The sequence below is a fragment of the Podarcis vaucheri genome (genome assembly GCF_965113315.1).
Source record: "Podarcis vaucheri genome assembly, chromosome: 3".
Classification (NCBI taxonomy): Eukaryota; Metazoa; Chordata; class Lepidosauria; order Squamata; family Lacertidae; genus Podarcis; species Podarcis vaucheri.
The window spans coordinates 119,782,448-119,801,458 of record NC_138761.1 but is presented as its reverse complement, the minus strand read 5'-3'; the positions used below and the strand labels follow the sequence as shown (position 1 = coordinate 119,801,458).

Genomic DNA, 19,011 nt, shown 5'->3' with positions numbered 1-19,011 from the left:
TATCAAAACCTGCTTTTTTATCTTAGCCTTGACAGTTCTATTTTGTGTCGTCAATCCTACAGCTATTTATCTGACTCTTAAAAGTTTCAAAGCAGCTGTAGTAAATTAAGAGTGTTAAATACATGTACAGAATCACATAACAAGATAAAAACTTAAAATATCTTTCGGTTAAATAATTAAAAACTTTTTGGGGGAAGAATGAAAATAGGTAGGTGGTTGTACTACTCCTAAGGAGATATTTCTAGCACAAAGATACTTGATATGAACACAAATCACATATATGTCTAAAGCAGGAGTGAAGAACCTTCAGCGCCCCCGCTCCCCCAAATTTGGGCCAACTGACATTAGAGAGCCAACAATTAGGTAATGCAGTCTAAGAAATGTTAGGTTTCCACACCACTGTGCCCCTCTAATCAGAGGCACCAGCATCAATTGTCCTGTAAGAAGCATCCCAATGAATTTATGTTCTGATATTGTCTTATTGTGATTGCTGCATACTGATGCAAGTTGCTTCTGAATTCTTAAAAAGCAAAGTATATGTTATGATAAAAGGAATACCATATTTTTTGCTCTATAAGACTCACTTTTTCCCTCCTAAAAAGTAAGGCAAAATGTGTGTGCGTCTTATGGAGAGCATGCAGGCTGCACAGCTATCCCAGAAGCCAGAACAGCAAGAGGGATCGCTGCTTTCGCTGCGCAGCGATCCCTCTTGTTGTTCTGGCTTCTGAGATTCAGAATATTTTTTTTCTTGTTTTCCGCCTCCAAAAACTAGGTGCGTCTTATGGTCTGGTGCGTCTTATAGAGCAAAAAATACGGTAGGTTGCCATATTCTGTACCAGTTGTAGCTTTCGAATGCTTGCCAAATGACAGCTATACATAAAGCATACTGTAGTAGCCAGTTATGAAAGCATTAATGAACTAAAAACAGTTCAGCCAACAAATGTGCGACGTTAACTGTGACTTGACTTTATTTGTCTCCGATATGTCTTTTAACTGTCATAATGACCTATGACCTATCACGGTTAAAACATTTGAGAAGTGATCACAATTGTTTACATAATATATAAACAAGATCCCATAGCAATTTGCAGGTAATGGGTGGAATTAGGGGTACAAGCAGTATTTAAGATTAAATCTGTGTCATGTGTTTTTAATTGAACAGCATTTATTGTTTCATTTTGTATTTTAATTGTTATATATGCCTTGAGAGCTGCCCAGAGGGGTTATGCTGTGAAGCAGCTGTTTAAATTTAGAATGTGTGTATATTTTATACAGACACTCTTAGTGCTATTGTACTGCCTTATTGTTTAATAAAAATGTGTTTGAGAAAACCAGTGAATGCTATTTTAAGGAAAGAAAGGCTGACTCACTCTGATCATCAGCACTGCTTTTCTGATGTCACGAATTCCATCGTATACCAATCGAGAAGCATCGATGAATTCATTTTCATCCATTGGTTGAGCAGGGTCAGAACTCAGAGCTTCTACAGCAGCTTCTACTTGTTCAGTAAAACGTGGCATAACTAAAGAACACGGGGGGAAAATACATTCCGCTTACCAGAATACAATAAAATTTGTGGCCCTTAGCACGCAGATTCTGCAGTAACACAGTACTGAAATGCAGTTTTTTAATCCACAAACATTACTGGTACAACTGTTCTTTCATTGAAATGTTACAAATCACACACATTCAGATTTCCTAATCGTATCCCTACAAAGGGCAAACAATACACACAGGACAGACACTTAAGAAAGGTGGGGATGTGACTACATTCATGCTAGTTTTGTACATTAATTGTATTGTGCATTTGAAACGTGTACATATGAAAAGGTTTTGCCACAAGACATGATGATGGTGATGTTGACCACTCAGAAAACCTGAGTTGCTGGGTGGTATACAAATGCCATTAATAAACAGGTCGGTGCGTTCAGCAGAAGGTTGGTGGTTTGCTTCCACCTGTCCAGAGCTGGCTCTGGAAAGGATTCCTGCGTTGCAGGGTCTAGATGACCCTGGTGATCACCTTCCAACTCTACAATTCTATGGCTGCTAATAAAAGTTATTTTGTTGGGCCATATAAAGAATGCTAATTTGTTAAGATGCCGTTAGTGTGACAAAACCATGAGCAAGAAAATGGAGTCTGCCAGTGCAACAAATGCAGGATTAGATTACAAGTTCTCACATATGGCCTCAGTGGTGAGCCTAACACCTTTGCTACAGGAGGAGGAAGAGCACGGTGAAATAAATACTTTCCCAAATAAGAGGTCAAATTGATACTTATAAAGATCCTTTAATGCTTTATAAAATAACATATATTCAATTTTGCATTTCTTGCCCTGAGTCCTGGCTAGACATGCTCTCTGCTTTGCTGGTCAATTTCCACCTGGCCTGGGGGTGTGGGGTCCAGACCAAAGTAGTTGCTGAAGGTACCGGGGACCTTCTTGCTGTCAGTCCAGAAAAGTATGCTGCTCAGGATGCTTAGAGACTATCAGGGTGGGGGTGTTCTGGGGCTGCTGTTGGGGCCAAGATTTAATTTTGGGGATCCACTGTATCTTCATGATTATGCTTTTGTATTTTGTTGTTAGACCTTATAATTAATTATATAATTTTATCGAGTATTTCTTAAGAAAACGTTTTCATCAAGTTATTATTCTCCACGTTGTGAGCTCCCCTTCAGCATAGTTTACTATGGAAATGCAGCATACAAATACACAATGTTGTTGATGATAACTAAGGGAATTTTAAATGATCTGCAATGAAGCATTAAAAACGCTGACCCCAAATGTACTGTGCGTTACCAAGATCATCATTGCAGAAGAGGAATGCAGGATAGTGATACAGGAACTTGGTGTTGGAGCAAAATGGAACTACAGTGGTACCTCTGGTTACAGACAGGATCCATTCCAGAGCTCCGGTCGGATCCCGAGGTTTTCGCAACCAGAGGTGCCTGTTCTGTGCATGCACAGTGCGCATGCGTGCACGGCGAAACCCGAAAAAATACTTCCAGGTTTGCCGTGTGTGTAACCCGAAGGATACTTATCCAGAGGTGCACGCAACTAGAGGTACCACTGTAATCAGTCTGCCAGAAGGATTCTGGCTTATCTGTCATCAGCACCACCAGAGACGTTTGATGGTAGAATCACTGCCACATTCAGTTCATTGGCAAAACTATTAAGATGCGCTTCAGTAGCTCAAACTCAATCCAACTCAGTAAATGGGGCACAAAATTTGGGCTCTATCCAAGAGGCCTCCAGCCTTCCTGGGTTGTATACCAGGTGGAAAGGCACAGCATTTCGTACAGTGGGGCAGCCGGTATCCTGCTCCTTTCTTGCTTCCATTTCCAGGGCAAACACAGCCACACCAGAGCCAGATTTGACTGCAGTAGTGGCACAAAGAGTTGATCTGGCACCAGATTTTACGATTTACACAATTAACCTGTGAAGTCACATTTGTAGATGAATTGAATTCTCCTTTCATATGCTAGAAGGAAAACTCCATTGATTACAACCTTTAAGAAAATCTTTCAAACAATTAAAAACTAGCACATTTAGCCTAAATAAAAAAAGGAAGTTAAATTCTGCAACATCCTATGCACTATACTGTGGCTCTGCACAAAGATGCATTGGCAAATTATTTTAAGCTCAAGCTACTAACCAGCACAAACACAGCACTGTTCATAGTGCTCTAGGACTGAATATAGTAGTCATATGGCACTAAGAAATCCCTCTGAATGATGATATTGATTTTATGATTAATTCATTTTAATTCAAGGTCAAAATGAAGTAATTGTCTGCTGTGGTTTTACACATGGACAGAATGGTCATTAAAAATTCCTTCTGGTTTGCATTTTACAGTTCAACAGAGTATCAAACTTGCTTCCAGACCAGAAATGTATTGAGTGTGAACGCTAAAATTAATGACATTTTAAATTTACCAATTACAGTCCCGCTTAGCTCTCATCTGTGACTTTACATTTTTTTCTTTCAAGAGAGCAAACTTGTTCCATTAGGACATGAATTTTGGTACTGCAAGCCAGTAATTTCTCAGTGATTATATCCCAGGGATGGGATGTTGACTTGGACTGGTGGAACTTGTAGTTCAACAACATCTGAAGACTCTCAGGTCTCCATGACAGCTATTATCATCTGTACTTAGCGTGGGGCTCACAGAACAATGCTATGGATAAAAAGACCCACATTTCAAGCAAAACACTAGATTTAGCACTGAGGTTTAAACAGTTAATAAATTTGCTGTACCTACCGACACAAAGTTGTAAGCCGAAAGCACTGAACAGGGTAAGTATCTGAAATTAAAAGCCTGATGAGGTAGTTTATCTTACCTGTGTTTGACAGCAGCTTTGTTGCCTCCAGAACCTTTTCTGTATACACTCCAGGTTCATAATTATCCATTTCAGAAGTGACAACATGAATTACTCTAGCTGCACGACCACGAATTGCACCAGCAGTGCGATCTAAGCCATCAACATCTTTTTCTTGGAGAGCAATGACACATTTGTTTACATCTTCCAGAATATGATTCTCTAGTAGTAAAATAGAACAGAATAGAATTCAAAATTAACATTCTGACCTAGGTTGGTGTCTAACAGCATCAGTGCAGAGGGTGAAGGGGATTGGTCACGACTGTGAAAAATCCAAGTCTTTTGTGGTTACGTGATGAGTACAAAATGAAGCAATTAAGAAAACAGCCCCTATACCCCCATTTCATGACTGAAGGAAATTGTAATCATTCACCAGTTCAAAGTCTATTTTATTTGGAATACGGGCATGAAATAAGTCATGTTCCAATCAACATTCTAAAACAGGGGTGGGAATCTTTAATTCCTTCCCCCATCCTGTTGAGAACCTCATTCCCTCAGTGATAGTCTGCTGGGGGCAGCAGATCATTTGCCTGTCTCTTTCCCTCAGGTTATCCCATTCTGTTCTCCTTCCTGCTCTCTTCCCTCTAGGTTCCCCACACCTGCAGAAAACCAAGCCAAAGGCCACAGGTTCCAGCACCCCTCTTCTAAAAAGTTTTATAGATCAAATCGGACAACAAAGTGAGAGCTGCAGACAAAATCAAATACCCAAGAACATTCTTAATGATTTGATGGGGAGAGAATGCTTTTCACTTTTCTACATCTACTTCTTCAGGAAACAAAAGATCTTTCTGAAGCCCAAGAAAGATGAAGATGCTCAAGTTCTTATTGGCAATAATTTGTCCATGTTCCTCAGGCAGCTCTGACAATTTCACGCTTTATGGTACTCAATTTTCCAGATACTTCTGGCACTGAAGGTATTAAATGTTTGCACTGAAGCGGTATGCTCCTTTATGGAAAAGTGAGACATGTACTACAAGAAAGATTTTTCTTCATGCTTTTGACATTCACCCCTCATTCCAAGTCCTCACACGTGTTCCTATTCTTGACATTAAGCCATTCTGAAATAGTCTAATGTTAATCAGAAGTATACAAAGCGGTAGCCAGGCCACCACAGGTAGCCTTTGCAAACAGCTTGTTTCAAGTTTCCACTGTCTTTTAAAAGGCACCATTGGAGAGCAACTTTATGCAGCCATTAGCTATGTAACAAACATTATTCAGCAAAGAGCAAACGAGTGAATGCAGAATGAAAATTAAAAAGCTGGAGATGCAGAACAGTTAGGATAGGGGATTCTTAAAGGTAAAGGTACCCCTGCCCGTACGGGCCAGTCTTGACAGACTCTGGGGTTGTGCGCCCATCTCACTCAAGAGGCCGGGGGCCAGCGCTGTCCGGAGACACTTCCGGGTCACGTGGCCAGCGTGACATCGCTGCTCTGGCGAGCCAGAGCCGCACACGGAAACGCCGTTTACCTTCCCACTAATAAGCGGTCCCTATTTATCTACTTGCACCCGAGGGTGCTTTCGAACTGCTAGGTTGGCAGGCGCTGGGACCGAACAACGGGAGCGCACCCCGCCGCGGGGATTCGAACCGCCGACCTTTCGATCGGCAAGCCCTAGGCGCTGAGGCTTTTACCCACAGCGCCACCCGCGTCCCTCCCAGGGGATTCTTAGCACAGTATAAAATCCAGAGACTGAATCCAGTGAAAGTGGATGTGCAGCACCATGTTCCAACCTCCTCAGCTTCACTCTGTCATTGGCTAAAGAGTCTGTCCCTTCCACCCCAGCCAATGCGTTTAGGAAAGATCTTTATAGAGCGCTGTTAACAAAAGAAAGAAAGAAAGAAAGAAAGAAAGAAAGAAAGGAAGGAAGGAACTAATTATTAACGGAAGGGGAGGAAAGGCCTTCTGGCGGTTCCCTCATTGCGAGAAGTGAGGTTACAGGGAACCAGACAAAGGGCCTTCTTGGTAGTGGCGCCCGCCCTGTGGCGCCCTTCAGATGTGAAGGAAATAAGCAGCTATCTTATCTTTAAAAGACATCTGAAGGCAGCCCTGTTTAGGGAAGTTTTTAATATTTAATGCTGTATTGTTTTTAACACTTGATTGGAAGCCGCCCAGAGTGATCCTCCACAGCCCCAGAGAAGTAAAGGCTGCAGTTGTAGGCATCTTAGCTTGGCAGTACAGTTGTACCTTGGGTTACATACGCTTCAGGTTATAGACTCTGATTAACCCAGAAATAGTAGCTCGGGTTAAGAAGTTTGCTTCAGGATGAGAACAGAAATTGTGCTCCGGCGGCACGGCAGCCGCAGGAAGCCCCATTAGCTAAAGTGGTGCTTCAGGTTAAGAACAGTTTCAGGTTAAGGACGGACCTCCGGAACGAATTACGTACTTAACCCGAGGTACCACTGTAGTAAGATAATAAATAGTAACTACTGCTGAAGTCTGCAGTAAGGCTGGGTTGCAAGTTGCGTGTGTGGCAGAGCACAGTGGGAAATGTGGCAAATGGCTCCAAACTCACACAGCATACATTTTCAACACCTCGTTGTCTACAGCAGCTCCATACATGGAAGGAGTGAGGCAGCCCAGTGGTATATTTTGCACTTCCACTACCAGCCTGAGATCTAGAGAAATAGCAACAGCAGTGAGGGCTTTTGTTTTTGCATATGCTCGCAGTACTTTCTAAAATTTGGATTGAGGAAATGCAGGGCTTTTAAGAAAACTTCATCTCATGGAGGTGAGGTTTACAGGAAAAGAAATGTCTGTTAATTCCACTACAGTCCACTACAGACTCCACTACAGTCCCGTTAACCTGTTAGTAATTTTAGACATCTGCTTTAGTGCAAGCCTGACATTCTAACACAACATGGCCATAGCTGAAGACAGTAGCTGTTCTAGTGACCTGGTATACTTCTTTATTTACATAAATCTATGCTGAACACCAACCGTAAATGACTAGTGATTGCTATCTCTAAAGTGCCTGAGGTAGTCAGACATTTTATTTTAAAAAGTAATACACAAAACCTAGCTGCAAGCTGTGTGATTAATAAAGTATTCAAAATGCTGCCTGAAAGGAAATAACATGCAAATTAAAGTTGGCATACATTGTATCTTCTATTTATCCAAGCAATTATGCCAGCAAATAAGTCAAGCAGCCTAAATAGACTAGTCTCCCAGCAATCTACAATAATTTATACTATAAACTTCGCTCTTTTGTACAAAACTGTTATCATTCAACAGCAACAAACCATAATGATTGTCACCTTATTGTATTGTGTGCACATAATGCAAACAGGAATTTCCAGAACAGTAGAAAATGTTTATTGGATAACAGATGTTAAGGAAGTACTGTTCCATGTACACCACAAATATGGGGGAGATGTATATATTGGTGGCAGTGCTATTGACTGTACAATATAGGTTTTCCCAATGCTTCAATTATTTGTGGAAAGGAAATATTCCCCCCCCCCCGGACTGGTGTGACCAAAAGAGTTCTGGGCTAAAAGCTGTGGTTGCCTGCAAATGTCTGCCTCAATGTGTTCACAAACCTCAGAAGACTGGATCATCTTACTGGAACGTTTTCCTCTTTTTTTTTTTTCCTCTCACATTGTAAGGCGAGTTCTCCTCCTACAGAACTGATAAGAGTATATCTACACCTCTTCTATCTTTATATATTGACATCTTCACCATCCATTTTCATTTACTTCACACAACTGATGAAATACAGTAAGCCTGCAACTTATGCAAGGGTTACGTTCCAGGGATCACGCCTAACGTCAAAATTGTGTATAGTCAAAACATATGGGGTTCAATGTCAGCTGGATTGTCTGTCTTTTTGCCCCAGACATCTACTGTTTTGTTTTTTTGCCAAGAACTTAAAAGATAGGGCTTCCATATTTCAAAGGTTTCTGCCCTGAACACTCCTTCCGACTGCAGTATTCCAGGTATGTCCAGGATGTATGGCAACCCTATGAAAGATAAATGTCCACAAGCCAAATGCTGTAGACTCTTGCCTACAAAAACTTGTGCTTGCTTGAGTCAGCTGCTACCATATTACATTCTTTGTTGCAGCAAACCAACGATGCTATTCACAGAATTCCAAAGGATATTCCTGTGCCACTGTAGCAGGATAAACAATAAAGCTAAACATAAAATAAATCTTAGCATTCTGCAGCCCATTACCTGATACTGCCAGGAAGTCATCAATGGAAGTGATGTCATCCACAGCATCTGTAAGCACACGAACTTGCTTTTCCCACTGTTCTTTAAACATCTCCATGTTTTCTTGAGCTAGCTTACTTTGTGGCTTGGCAGCCAAAGCCAGAGCTGCATTTATTACCTGTAATGCAAAGCATTTTTTTAAACACACTATGAATTTACCAATTTTCAGACTTTATGTACTAAAAATGAACTACGTTCTGCAAAACTGACAAATCAGTAGGGTTTTTTAACTGGGGGGAGTGGGAACAGAGGCTACAGCTGTTTTGGTTAAGATTCCCTTGAGCTAATTCATGACAATAATCAAACTGGGGATTTTCCTGATTAACTTTTATGATACAGCAGCTCTCAGTATGAAGAAAAAGCAAGGAAGACTGAGGGTTCCCCTCCCCTAATTTAGATCTAAATATGTTTAGGATTGGCACAGAGTCTGCACATGTTCAACTGACTTAAATAACAATGTCATGAACACATCTTTTTGCAATTTTGTTTTTCTTCCAACGTCTAAACAATGGAGTAATGTCAGGCACACATTACCCCTTTGCTCAATAGAGAAACAGATGACAGAGGCTATTATTTACCACTGATGGAACAACTCACCAGAATATTTTATGTTAATAGCTTTAAAGCTACCTCTGGCTTATGCTTTATATTAAGAGACTACAATAACTTTTCTTTACTATCTGAAAAACCACCTACCCTACTGTGTTGATTTTAGCAGGCAAAATATTATTATACACACTATTTACACTCCCCACATTTCATACAGAATTAGACTATAGAATTCATAGGTCCATCCATAATTTACCTGAGGACAGAGGGCTTCAAGCTGGCTTGCTGACATGTGGACTAATTTCACACCTTCTTCGTTATTTGAGATAGAACAGGCCAAGTTGGCAACCTGTGCAGATGACAGAAAGGTATTTTAGGAAGGTGTTTTTGCTTCTGGAATCAAAAGCTCTTGACAAGGAAACTGTTACAGTTTGCATGCCTTTTGCAACTGGCAATAACAATTCTTAAATTACAAAAAAACCCCCAAACATTTGTAATACATTTCAGGGCTAGCCTCTAAATATTTGGTCTTCCAAATTCCATGCAGTAAAAAACATTTGAACAGACTGATTGCTATCATCTGATATTATTGCTTTATGCCCATGTAGAAGTCAGTTCATTTGGCTATTCTAAAGAAAACATATACTTTAGCTAAAGGTGTACTGCGAGTCCTGATCTATAGTTTCACTTAGCCATTTGGCCTCTCAGAAGCATAGCCTGGTGTGGGAACATCCTCCACTCATGTGCAAGCAGTTTACTGTATGTGCATCCAAGATTCAGAACAGAATACATTGTTGCCAATTGGTGCAGAAAAAGATGACAATTGGCCATTTCTAGAGATTTGCTTGGAACCTTGAGCTATCTAGAGACAAGCCCTTCCATTTGCTTTCTGGAAGGGGAATGAAAGGGCACACTTATTTTAAAGTGAAAATGTTCTATATTTTGGAACCTGTTCTCGGAGGAGGGATTCTAAAAGGGTTTGTAGTTATTAACTGACAGGTGAATGACAGCTTGTTATTTAAAGCCTACATTTGCGCACAGAAATATGTAAAAATTAGTACAAAGACAAGAACAGTGCGTTCCATCCCACTATAAGCAGCAAAATTTCGCCTCTTTCTAGCAAGCAGCCAGCAAAGGAAGCCTAAACTCTGGTTAGTAAACAGGTGGTTTCTTGTAAAGATTTATCGTGCCTATAAACATTCCACACCAATAAGGAGAGAAGCAATTAAAAGCATTTTAATGTGTTTTGTTAAAGAAGCACAGACATTGCCATGGAAGGAAAGCCAAAGTTTTTGCTGTCAAGACTTGAAACCAGGCAGAACCAGAGCCTTAAGTATAAAGGCTTCTAGTTATTTTCAGGGATCTTTGTACCTGTGTTTGTACTTTTATCTATGCTTTCATAAGAATCATATTGTATAGATTAGGTATTTTGAACAGTGACAGAACTAACTGGCTCGTTAACAAAGTTGTTCATAAATAATTTTACATTTAAAAAAATCAAAGCTTTTTGTTAGGATTATTTTCAAGCTTATTATAAAGACAAGTGTATTATCTACTGTGAATCTCTGTCACCAACCCTATTATTAACTGCTAGGAGAGATGAGTCTACAGAACTAAAAATAATCAAGCTTTTTGTTACATTAAAACACACACAGATCATAGGTTGACAATTTATTTGATGCTAACCTTATTAAGAGCAAATCTGTGGAACACAAGCATGAAAGGATTTTTTTGTTCATCCTTCTCCTTGCTATTTGGAGACCAAAAAAAGGGCATAGAAAAAATAGCAAGAAATGCAGGTGTTTCTTCTTTCTAACTAAGTGAATGTTTTGTTGACCTTCCAAATTCTTTTGCTTACATTAATATCCTCCTGACCTAGAACTCAAGCCAGTCACCCATCCAGGAGCTGACCTAGATGGTTTGAATAACAGGGTTGGCTATTCTAGAACAGGCAAAAATCAGCTGTACGTTGGAAAGACAAGTCTGGAATCACTACCTTAAAAAGAACACAAACATTTGGTAATACCTCTGGAGATAAAGGCTTTGTTACTCTTTTGACAGTTTTATCAAATTCAAAACTCGTGTTCTAATCTTAAAAGCTTAATAGGTTTGTACATCACATTAAAATACAGTAAAAACAACAACCCCAAAACCCTATGGTTTAATGTTTGTGTGCAGTATGCTATTGCAGTTCCTTGATGTTCTTCCCTTGTTCCTGGCTATGCTGCTGGAAAAGAAACCAAAATCTGGTTTGTCACAATATCTGAACTTGGGCTGACACTTCTCCCCCCAAAACCCACAAGCAGTAAGACAAGAATAAACCTTGGTTACCACCTGTGGCTGTTTGGAAAGAAACGAACCTGAAACATGCTTGGGCACTGTGACAAGTCAGACACTGACTTGCTTTCTGGTGGCACAGCAGCAGGAACAGAGTGAAAACCTTGAACTGTGTGCCCCAGCATGATGCTAACTTGCATTAAACATTAGTTTTTAAATCCACATTTAAGAATCCTAGTAATGAGATAAATTGCTAGGCATGCAAGGGAAATTACCCCTTTCCATCAGCATTCCCAGATAATTGATATAAATGTTTTCTAAATAGGGTTGTCGTGATCAAATGTCTTTTCACTTCACTTTGTATATTCTTAGAGGATCTGGATTCGTCTCCTTTTTGGAGTCAGAAGTCAGCAAGGAAGATGGTGTGGCTATCACATGGGCTAGAAACTCGTATTAGCAGGATTCCAGATTTCCTACTCAGTGCCTGGGTAGTGGAGAGTATAATCCATACTACAAAACTTCTCACTGTTATGGTTGCACAGGAAAAGATAGGAAAATATGGGCGACTACCAATACTGACACAATATTCTTTCCCTGTATTGGCCTTTGAAAAACTAAAGAATTATTTTCTCCCTCTTATCTATCAAATCATTCTGTTCTTACTGAGCTGACTTCAGAATCCTTGCCAAAGGTTAAGGTTTTCACATGATTATAACAAAACATTCTAATGTAATGGGACTGTGTGAATGTCGAAGGACTTGCAAACCATCTGCCATGTTGTTAGGGACAATCCCACAAAATGTCCTCATGCAACTGCTGCTTGCCCAGTTGTCCAGGACATTTCATCCAACCAAGCCCAGGGAGAGATGGCAAAGCACTGTTCCTCACTAGGCTGAGGAACACAGCCTCCTATTGGGAAACTGAAGAAAATCCTAAAAGCTCCCACGTCATGGCTGCTTCCCCATTTCCCAATACAATGGACAGCCAGGACAGTTAAGTGTGATTCTTACATGATTTTCCTGGCCTTTCCAACCCCAGGTTATTCAGCTCAGGAGATAGTGGTGTTCAATCACCCCACTGATCTGGCTGCTAAAACTAGAGAATGTCATGTGTTTCTGTTCTGTAGTCCCTCAAAACTTGACTGTGGAAAACCTAGCCTCCCAACCTAAAGCTGACCATCCCTGCTATATATTCTCCATGTTTGGAATAGCCAACACTGCACATTTGCAGTGTGGGACAAAAGCGGCCAGATGCACACAATTTAAGATTGCTTCTTTTGCCAGACACCTGCCCCGTACACTATTCTATGTGACAGGCTAATATACATACACACTGACAGCAAATCAATGACCATACCCCCTGCCCCAGGCTTAGAAGCGACAGATATGCTGTGAATGATAATTTAGGTAATCCAAAAGGAATGAGTAGTTACGAGTTTGGAAGTATTTCCTGTAATACAGGCGGAAGAAATTAATTTTAATACAGTTATAAAAAACACACACTCTTTGAGCCAATTCTGTAACCCATCTCCAAGAATCTGCCCTTTACATCTTAAGATGCATGGATGACCTCGGGCTGCCTACTGGTGCTGCTAGCATTTGGATGAACAACTTTCTATTTACCCCCAAGTGACAATCCTGCCACATATAATAGTAACAAATGCGTACTTACAACTACTTCCCTAAAACACTGCACTATGATTTGAGCTAATGTGCTGGTGACAGAACGTTAAGCGGTGGGTAGTCTTCTAGAAGGCTGTCCATTCTATATGTGGATCAGCTCTTTAAAAATTGCTTTGAAATTCATTAACAATGACACTGGAGCAGGAAATTAGGTTGATGTCTCAAGTGAGGCATTCTTAACTCTTTAAGTTTACTTGTAGAAAGCAAGCACAAGGCTCAGTTCCTTGAGCAAGGAAATGTTGATATAGGCCCACATTAGCCAACATGGTGCGCTCCACATATTACTCAACTACAACTCCCATTAGCCCCAGCTAGCATGGTGAATATTCAGGGATGATAGAAATTGTAGTCCAAAGTATCTGCACGGCAACATGGATGGAGCTGGATAGCTCAGCTGGTTAGAGCGTGGTGCTTATAGTGATAAGATTGCAGGTTGGATCCCTGTACGGGACAGCTGCATATTCCCGCATTGCAGGAGTTTGGGTTAGATTATCCTCAGGGTCCCTTTCAACTCTACAATTTGATGATTCTATGATTCTGTGTTAGCTACCCCATTCAACACACTTTTAGATTGAAGTCCCAGCCTTCAGCACTTCCTGATTTGTGTTTAAACCATGTTTCTCTCCACTGATCATAAAAAACAAATATCTTTTAGAGTATTGAATTGCTCACCATTACCCACAAGCCATCATATTGCAGTTTACAAGACACAGTGTTTTATAAAATACTGAATCACATAACAGCAGATAAATTAAAATCAATCTATTGAGTTACTTTCAAGACTATATAAAACATAAGCTATTGGATGAACTTGTCTTTTCAAAGCTGCCCCTCTCAGTAATATGTAACATTTATCTGAAGTGGATTTCTCTTCTACCATGAGCCTGAAAAGTGCCTGGGAAACGGATTAAGTTAGGTTGCAAAAGGGTTTATTAAAAATATATTTGTAGAAATCTTGTATATATCGCTGATTATACGTAACTATACTGAATGTTAATCACTATATAGTGACACCTGGTAATATGCTGTTCTTGACTGACCTTATGGCTTTCCTCTCTGTATTTGCAAAATCTTTTTTAATTTTTTTTTTAAAGCTACTTAGTTACAACATTGTTTTTCAAGGCCTGGGCCTCTTATTTTCTTCTATAAAAGCCCTGAGGCACTTGGGCTAAGGCAGATAAACATACTTAATAGATAACACACAGATGTATTCTCACCCAAGGCCTACATGAATTTTTAATTAACTGAGAATCTTAAGTTTTGCTGAACAGATTTTGCATTTAATTTTAATTTAGCAGTTCCCTAAAATTCCTCCTCAGCAGTTACATTAAGTTGTGTGCTGATCTGTTGATACTTTCTGCATGATGGAATTATCTATAGTATTTTTCAGTCCCTGTTGACATCTCAACCACATGCACAGACCATCTCCACTGAAAACAACTGGTGTTGGCTGATGTGGTGTCTTTTGTCTGTGGTGATTGGTTATCACTTGATACTACAAAGAATTATAAATATGTATAAATTAAACAGGCTTTCAAGTGTGACAAATGCCTGTCTTCAAAATTATAGCTTCTCTATAACATTGAATTCCATATTAGTACAAAGCCTTTTTACACTTGTGTTAATAGCAGCATGTGGCATTGGTAAAGCCACTTGGCATCTTGCATTAATGTTAACAAAATGCAGGAATGCGATCGGTGAAATTCTGGCTTTTATGTCCTCAATAATAAAAACACTTTCCCCCATAGTTATGAAACAGATAAATCTACAGCCATTTCAAATTTAATCATTTTGGTCCAAATCTACCAAAGCTTGAAATGTTCTATTATCTGACACTACCCAGCTGGCTCCTTTTCTCTTAAGTACTTAGGCCGTCACACTTGCAAACTTCTCTCCTCAACTTTGTTAAAAAACCCATAAAACTCTATAATGCACATAGTATTACCAGTCAGGAAAAGATGTATTTAACACGCTGCCCAAAACTCAACTATAAGTAAAAGGAGAATTTTTAGAAATCAAGTATTGTAGCTATAAGGGTAGGTAGGGAAATTTCCAGATACATACTTCATTTGTTTGGTTGTTTTTATAAAAGAGAAGCGAGGACAGAAAGCTCTTAGTGTTAAAAGAGCGAGGCTTCTCTATCTGCATACCAGAACCTGAAGTGATCCAATGAAGTTGGCTGGTTGTAGATGGAAAATACAGTGGTGCCTCGCAAGACGAAAAGAATCCGTTCTGTGATTCTCTTCGTCTAGCGGTTTTTTTCGTCTTGCGAAGCAAGCCCATTGAAGGATTAGCGCTATTAGCGGCTTTTAGCGGCTTATCTGCTGATCGGATCAGCTGATAAGCGGCTTAGCGCTATTAGCGGCTTATCTGCTGATCGGATCAGCTGATAAGCGGCTTAGAAAAAGGGGGGGAAAGGGGGGAAAAACCAGCAGGAACTCGCAAGACATTGTCGTCTTGCGAAGCAAGCCCATAGGAGATTTGTTTTGTGAAGCACCTCCAAAACGGAAAACTCTTTCGTCTAGCGAGTTTTCCGTCTTGCGAGGCATTCGTCTTGCGGGACACCACTGTAAATACTTAATACATAATTAACCTGATACAAGTTATTCAAATTTTAGATTATTACTCTACCTCTATCAGTTTGTTGGCATGTTCACGGAAAACCTGTGCGTATTCCTTAACCTCTTTCTCATTCCCGTTCTTGGCGGCTTCAATCAGCACTAGAAGTGGCACGTTTGTCTCCAGAAAGGAATCTGAAACATGGTCCATTACAGCCTTGCGGAGCTAAGAACAGAGAGCAAAACAATGTTGGCCCTTCAGTGTAAACTGCATTAATAAAAAGTTCACTTTGTCAGCAACCCTATTATTAAACACACATAATCCTTCACTTTAATGCAATTGGCATTGCTGTATGGAGACTATTCTGAAGCTAACTCCCCCAGTAAATGTTTCATGTCACATAATCGTTTTAGCCTCAAAATAATAATCTTAATGGGGAAACACAGTACTTGCTTAAACAATTAATTAGGTAGTATGAGGTAAAGCCACTGTGTTGATCATAGGCCGGATCTGGCCCACGAAACCTGGTTCTCAGCAGCCCTATCAAGTTTTAAGTCAAGGCACTGCAGAAGTTCCATCAGATTTCACTTGTTGGTAAAATAATGTTTTAAAAGCTGTGAGACGTATTCCATGTATCCAAGGTTTGACGACAATGTTTTGGCCTTTTTGGATCTGATTTGTCCCACTACCTGTGAGATGCTGGTGACTTTATAACAAAGTATGGCCACCCATGACAGGGAGCATAGAAACTGGTCATTTCTCATGTTTTAACAAGATCAGATTGACACAAAAGCAGTTTTGACTTTCCGTGTGGCCAAGGAAAAAGACAAAAACAAAATAGCCATTGCTAATGGCTCGCTTCGATGCTCTCTCTTCATAAGGAGAGAGTTCATTCTAGGAAGACAATCCTTGTAAGCAGTGGCTCGATTAGGTTGGCCTATGCTGCTGAAGAGAAGAGGAGGAAGAGCTTGTCATGTGCCCGCCTCCAGCAAAGCTGCACTTAAGATGCTTCTGCGAAGACACTGTGACTCCCTTCTTCCAAGGCCAGCTCACTCAACTTCTAATTGAATCCAATCTTTTAGTTTTCTACTACAATGAACAGAACAGTAAAGACTGCTAGAATCAGGCTAACATGATAAATGGAATGTTATGTAGTGTAACTGTTTCCATGAACACTTTATACATATTTAATACTGTACCTGTCTACGCAAATCCCTTGTCTTTTTTGTCATTTTGTCTATTGCAGAATTTAAAGCATCGCTTCTTTCTTTGCGCCCAGCCTAGAAAATTAGAGAAAACAAACAAGCTTCATTAATGTACTGTACCCATTGCAATGGCTCTTTTCCAAAGGATTTGAACACCCTGGTTTCTCTGCTGACTTCAGTGTCAAGGGCAATGCCTCACAGATGATGGACTAACAACACTGAAGTCCAAACAGAATGCCATGCTTTGCAAGCTCAGGTCACATGCACAAGTAAGGAGCCCCTTTATGGGACTGAATACTTACACTGGTTGATACAGACATAGGATTGAATCAAACACTGCACGAGCAGACTGCTGCTCTCACACAATGGGACTGCTGAACACATGAAGCACTTATACATAGTTGAACCTGGCAAAAACTTAGTTCTGTAATAAAATACTTTAAATCACAGTGGGGGTGGGTTGTGGCCTTCCAGTTGCTGCTGGACTCATAATCCCTGATCATTGCTATGCTAGTTGGGGCTTATGGGATTTGGAGTTCAACCACATCTAGAGAGTCACGGGTTTATAGTGGTTTCAAATTTCTATAACTAGGGGAAGCAGCCTTTCAATATTTTGGCTCTTGAAACCATCTAGTTAGGTGACCAAAGATATACTCTCTTAGAACTGCCTTTCTCCAAGACTCAGACATTGCAAAAACTTTACATTTTTGTCAAGAAGTCTATGAGTGATTGTGGCCTTCCATTTTTTTCCCCCTTTCCCCTCTTTCCCCAAATAATAATTCTTCATATCTTAACACTTGGTTTTGCTGGTTTTAGGGAAAAACTCTGGAATTTTTCATTAAAACTTTCCCCACATGCATGTCGGCTATGCTGCTCTTTGTGTTGTTAGAACTTCACACACCTTGTGAAGTTTCCCTTGTCCTCTGGCCAGTAGGAACATAAAATCAAACTGTTTAATACTCGTACAGATGGAGTGAAGGGAGAGGTCCTTAGCATTGGGGTTAAAAAATCCAAAGCAGACAGCCTGAGGTGAGAACCTAACAGGATTCTTTTCTTGGGGGTGGGGGAGGCAATTTATGCTTGGAAAGCCTCCTTCCAGAGGTACAAAAAGGGAAATAACCGACAGAGGTACTGGGTGAGACTGGCATTTCAAGCAGGCTTTGAAATGTCTGCTTACCACTGTGAGTGCAGTGCTGCCCTCTAGTGAGCATGACAACTGAAAAGCTTTCACTTAGCAACTGAGTTTGTTACACGTAAAATCATTTTAAAGTTGCAGAATACAGATAATGACAGAACAAGTATCGAAATACTTAAGACAGCATTGTTAGTTAGCATTCATTCTTACTGCCATAGCCTATTTATTCTGATATTTGAACAACTGATATAATTTGCTACACAACTTGAACAAAATCCCTCCAATTAACACTTCTATTTTAAAAATAAAAGCCACAAGCTTCTTGCTTATTAGAATTGCAGGTAGTTTTTTTTACCTGTACTATATCACCCACATGGCAAAATTAAATATTTATGGTAGTCTTTGCCAAACAAACCCAGACTCGTGCAATTAACATTTGCTTTGGCTAGGTAGGGGGGAAAGTAAAGTTTACTTTTCCCCAGAAAAGGCTGAAAATTGACTAGGATGCCTGCACACATCCTCAAGATCTATTTCAAGTTTCCCTGTGAACTCTCTGTCCACCCAGGTTTGCTTTTGTTCTTCAAGTTCTCATTATCACATTTGTTTCATTGGAATAGGACTCAAGTTTGCTTGTTCTCAAATAATATCCGAACTATCCAGAAGTAGAACCACTAGAGCTTTGAATGACATTATCTTATTTTATTTAAAAAAACACATTTTAAAATAGAAAGAGATTTATTAAAGCTATTGCATTTGATTGACTCTCCTATGTGGTCTTTTCCAAAGCACTCTTTCTCCATTGCTAGCAATAAAATAAAATAAAATCCTCCTTTTAAACTAGATCTTTAATTATATAGCAATACAAATAATTTCTGACATGCTAATCCCATGCAACTCTCCCTTGGCAGATTTTTTTTTTTAAAAAAAATTAGCACCCTGCTCTCACACATGTAGGCAGAAGAATGCCAGCAGGACCACCATGTCACAAAAATCAGTAACTTTACTTCACAAATTCAGA

General features: G+C 39.9%; 1 protein-coding gene across 2 annotated transcripts in view; it reads right to left on the bottom strand.

The window, feature by feature from the left end:
- CTNNA1 (catenin alpha 1) overlaps window positions 1–19,011 on the bottom strand; it is a 67,023-nt gene that overhangs the window by 16,046 nt on the left and 31,966 nt on the right. For both annotated transcript variants that reach the window (XM_082216330.1, XM_082216331.1), the window contains exons 8-13: window positions 16,853–16,933; window positions 15,726–15,878; window positions 9,392–9,484; window positions 8,548–8,704; window positions 4,337–4,537; window positions 1,371–1,522 (exon numbers count right to left, since the gene is read on the bottom strand). In XM_082216330.1, the coding sequence (XP_082072456.1) occupies window positions 1,371–1,522; window positions 4,337–4,537; window positions 8,548–8,704; window positions 9,392–9,484; window positions 15,726–15,878; window positions 16,853–16,933 (837 nt within the window). The remainder of the gene's footprint in view (window positions 1–1,370; window positions 1,523–4,336; window positions 4,538–8,547; window positions 8,705–9,391; window positions 9,485–15,725; window positions 15,879–16,852; window positions 16,934–19,011) is intronic.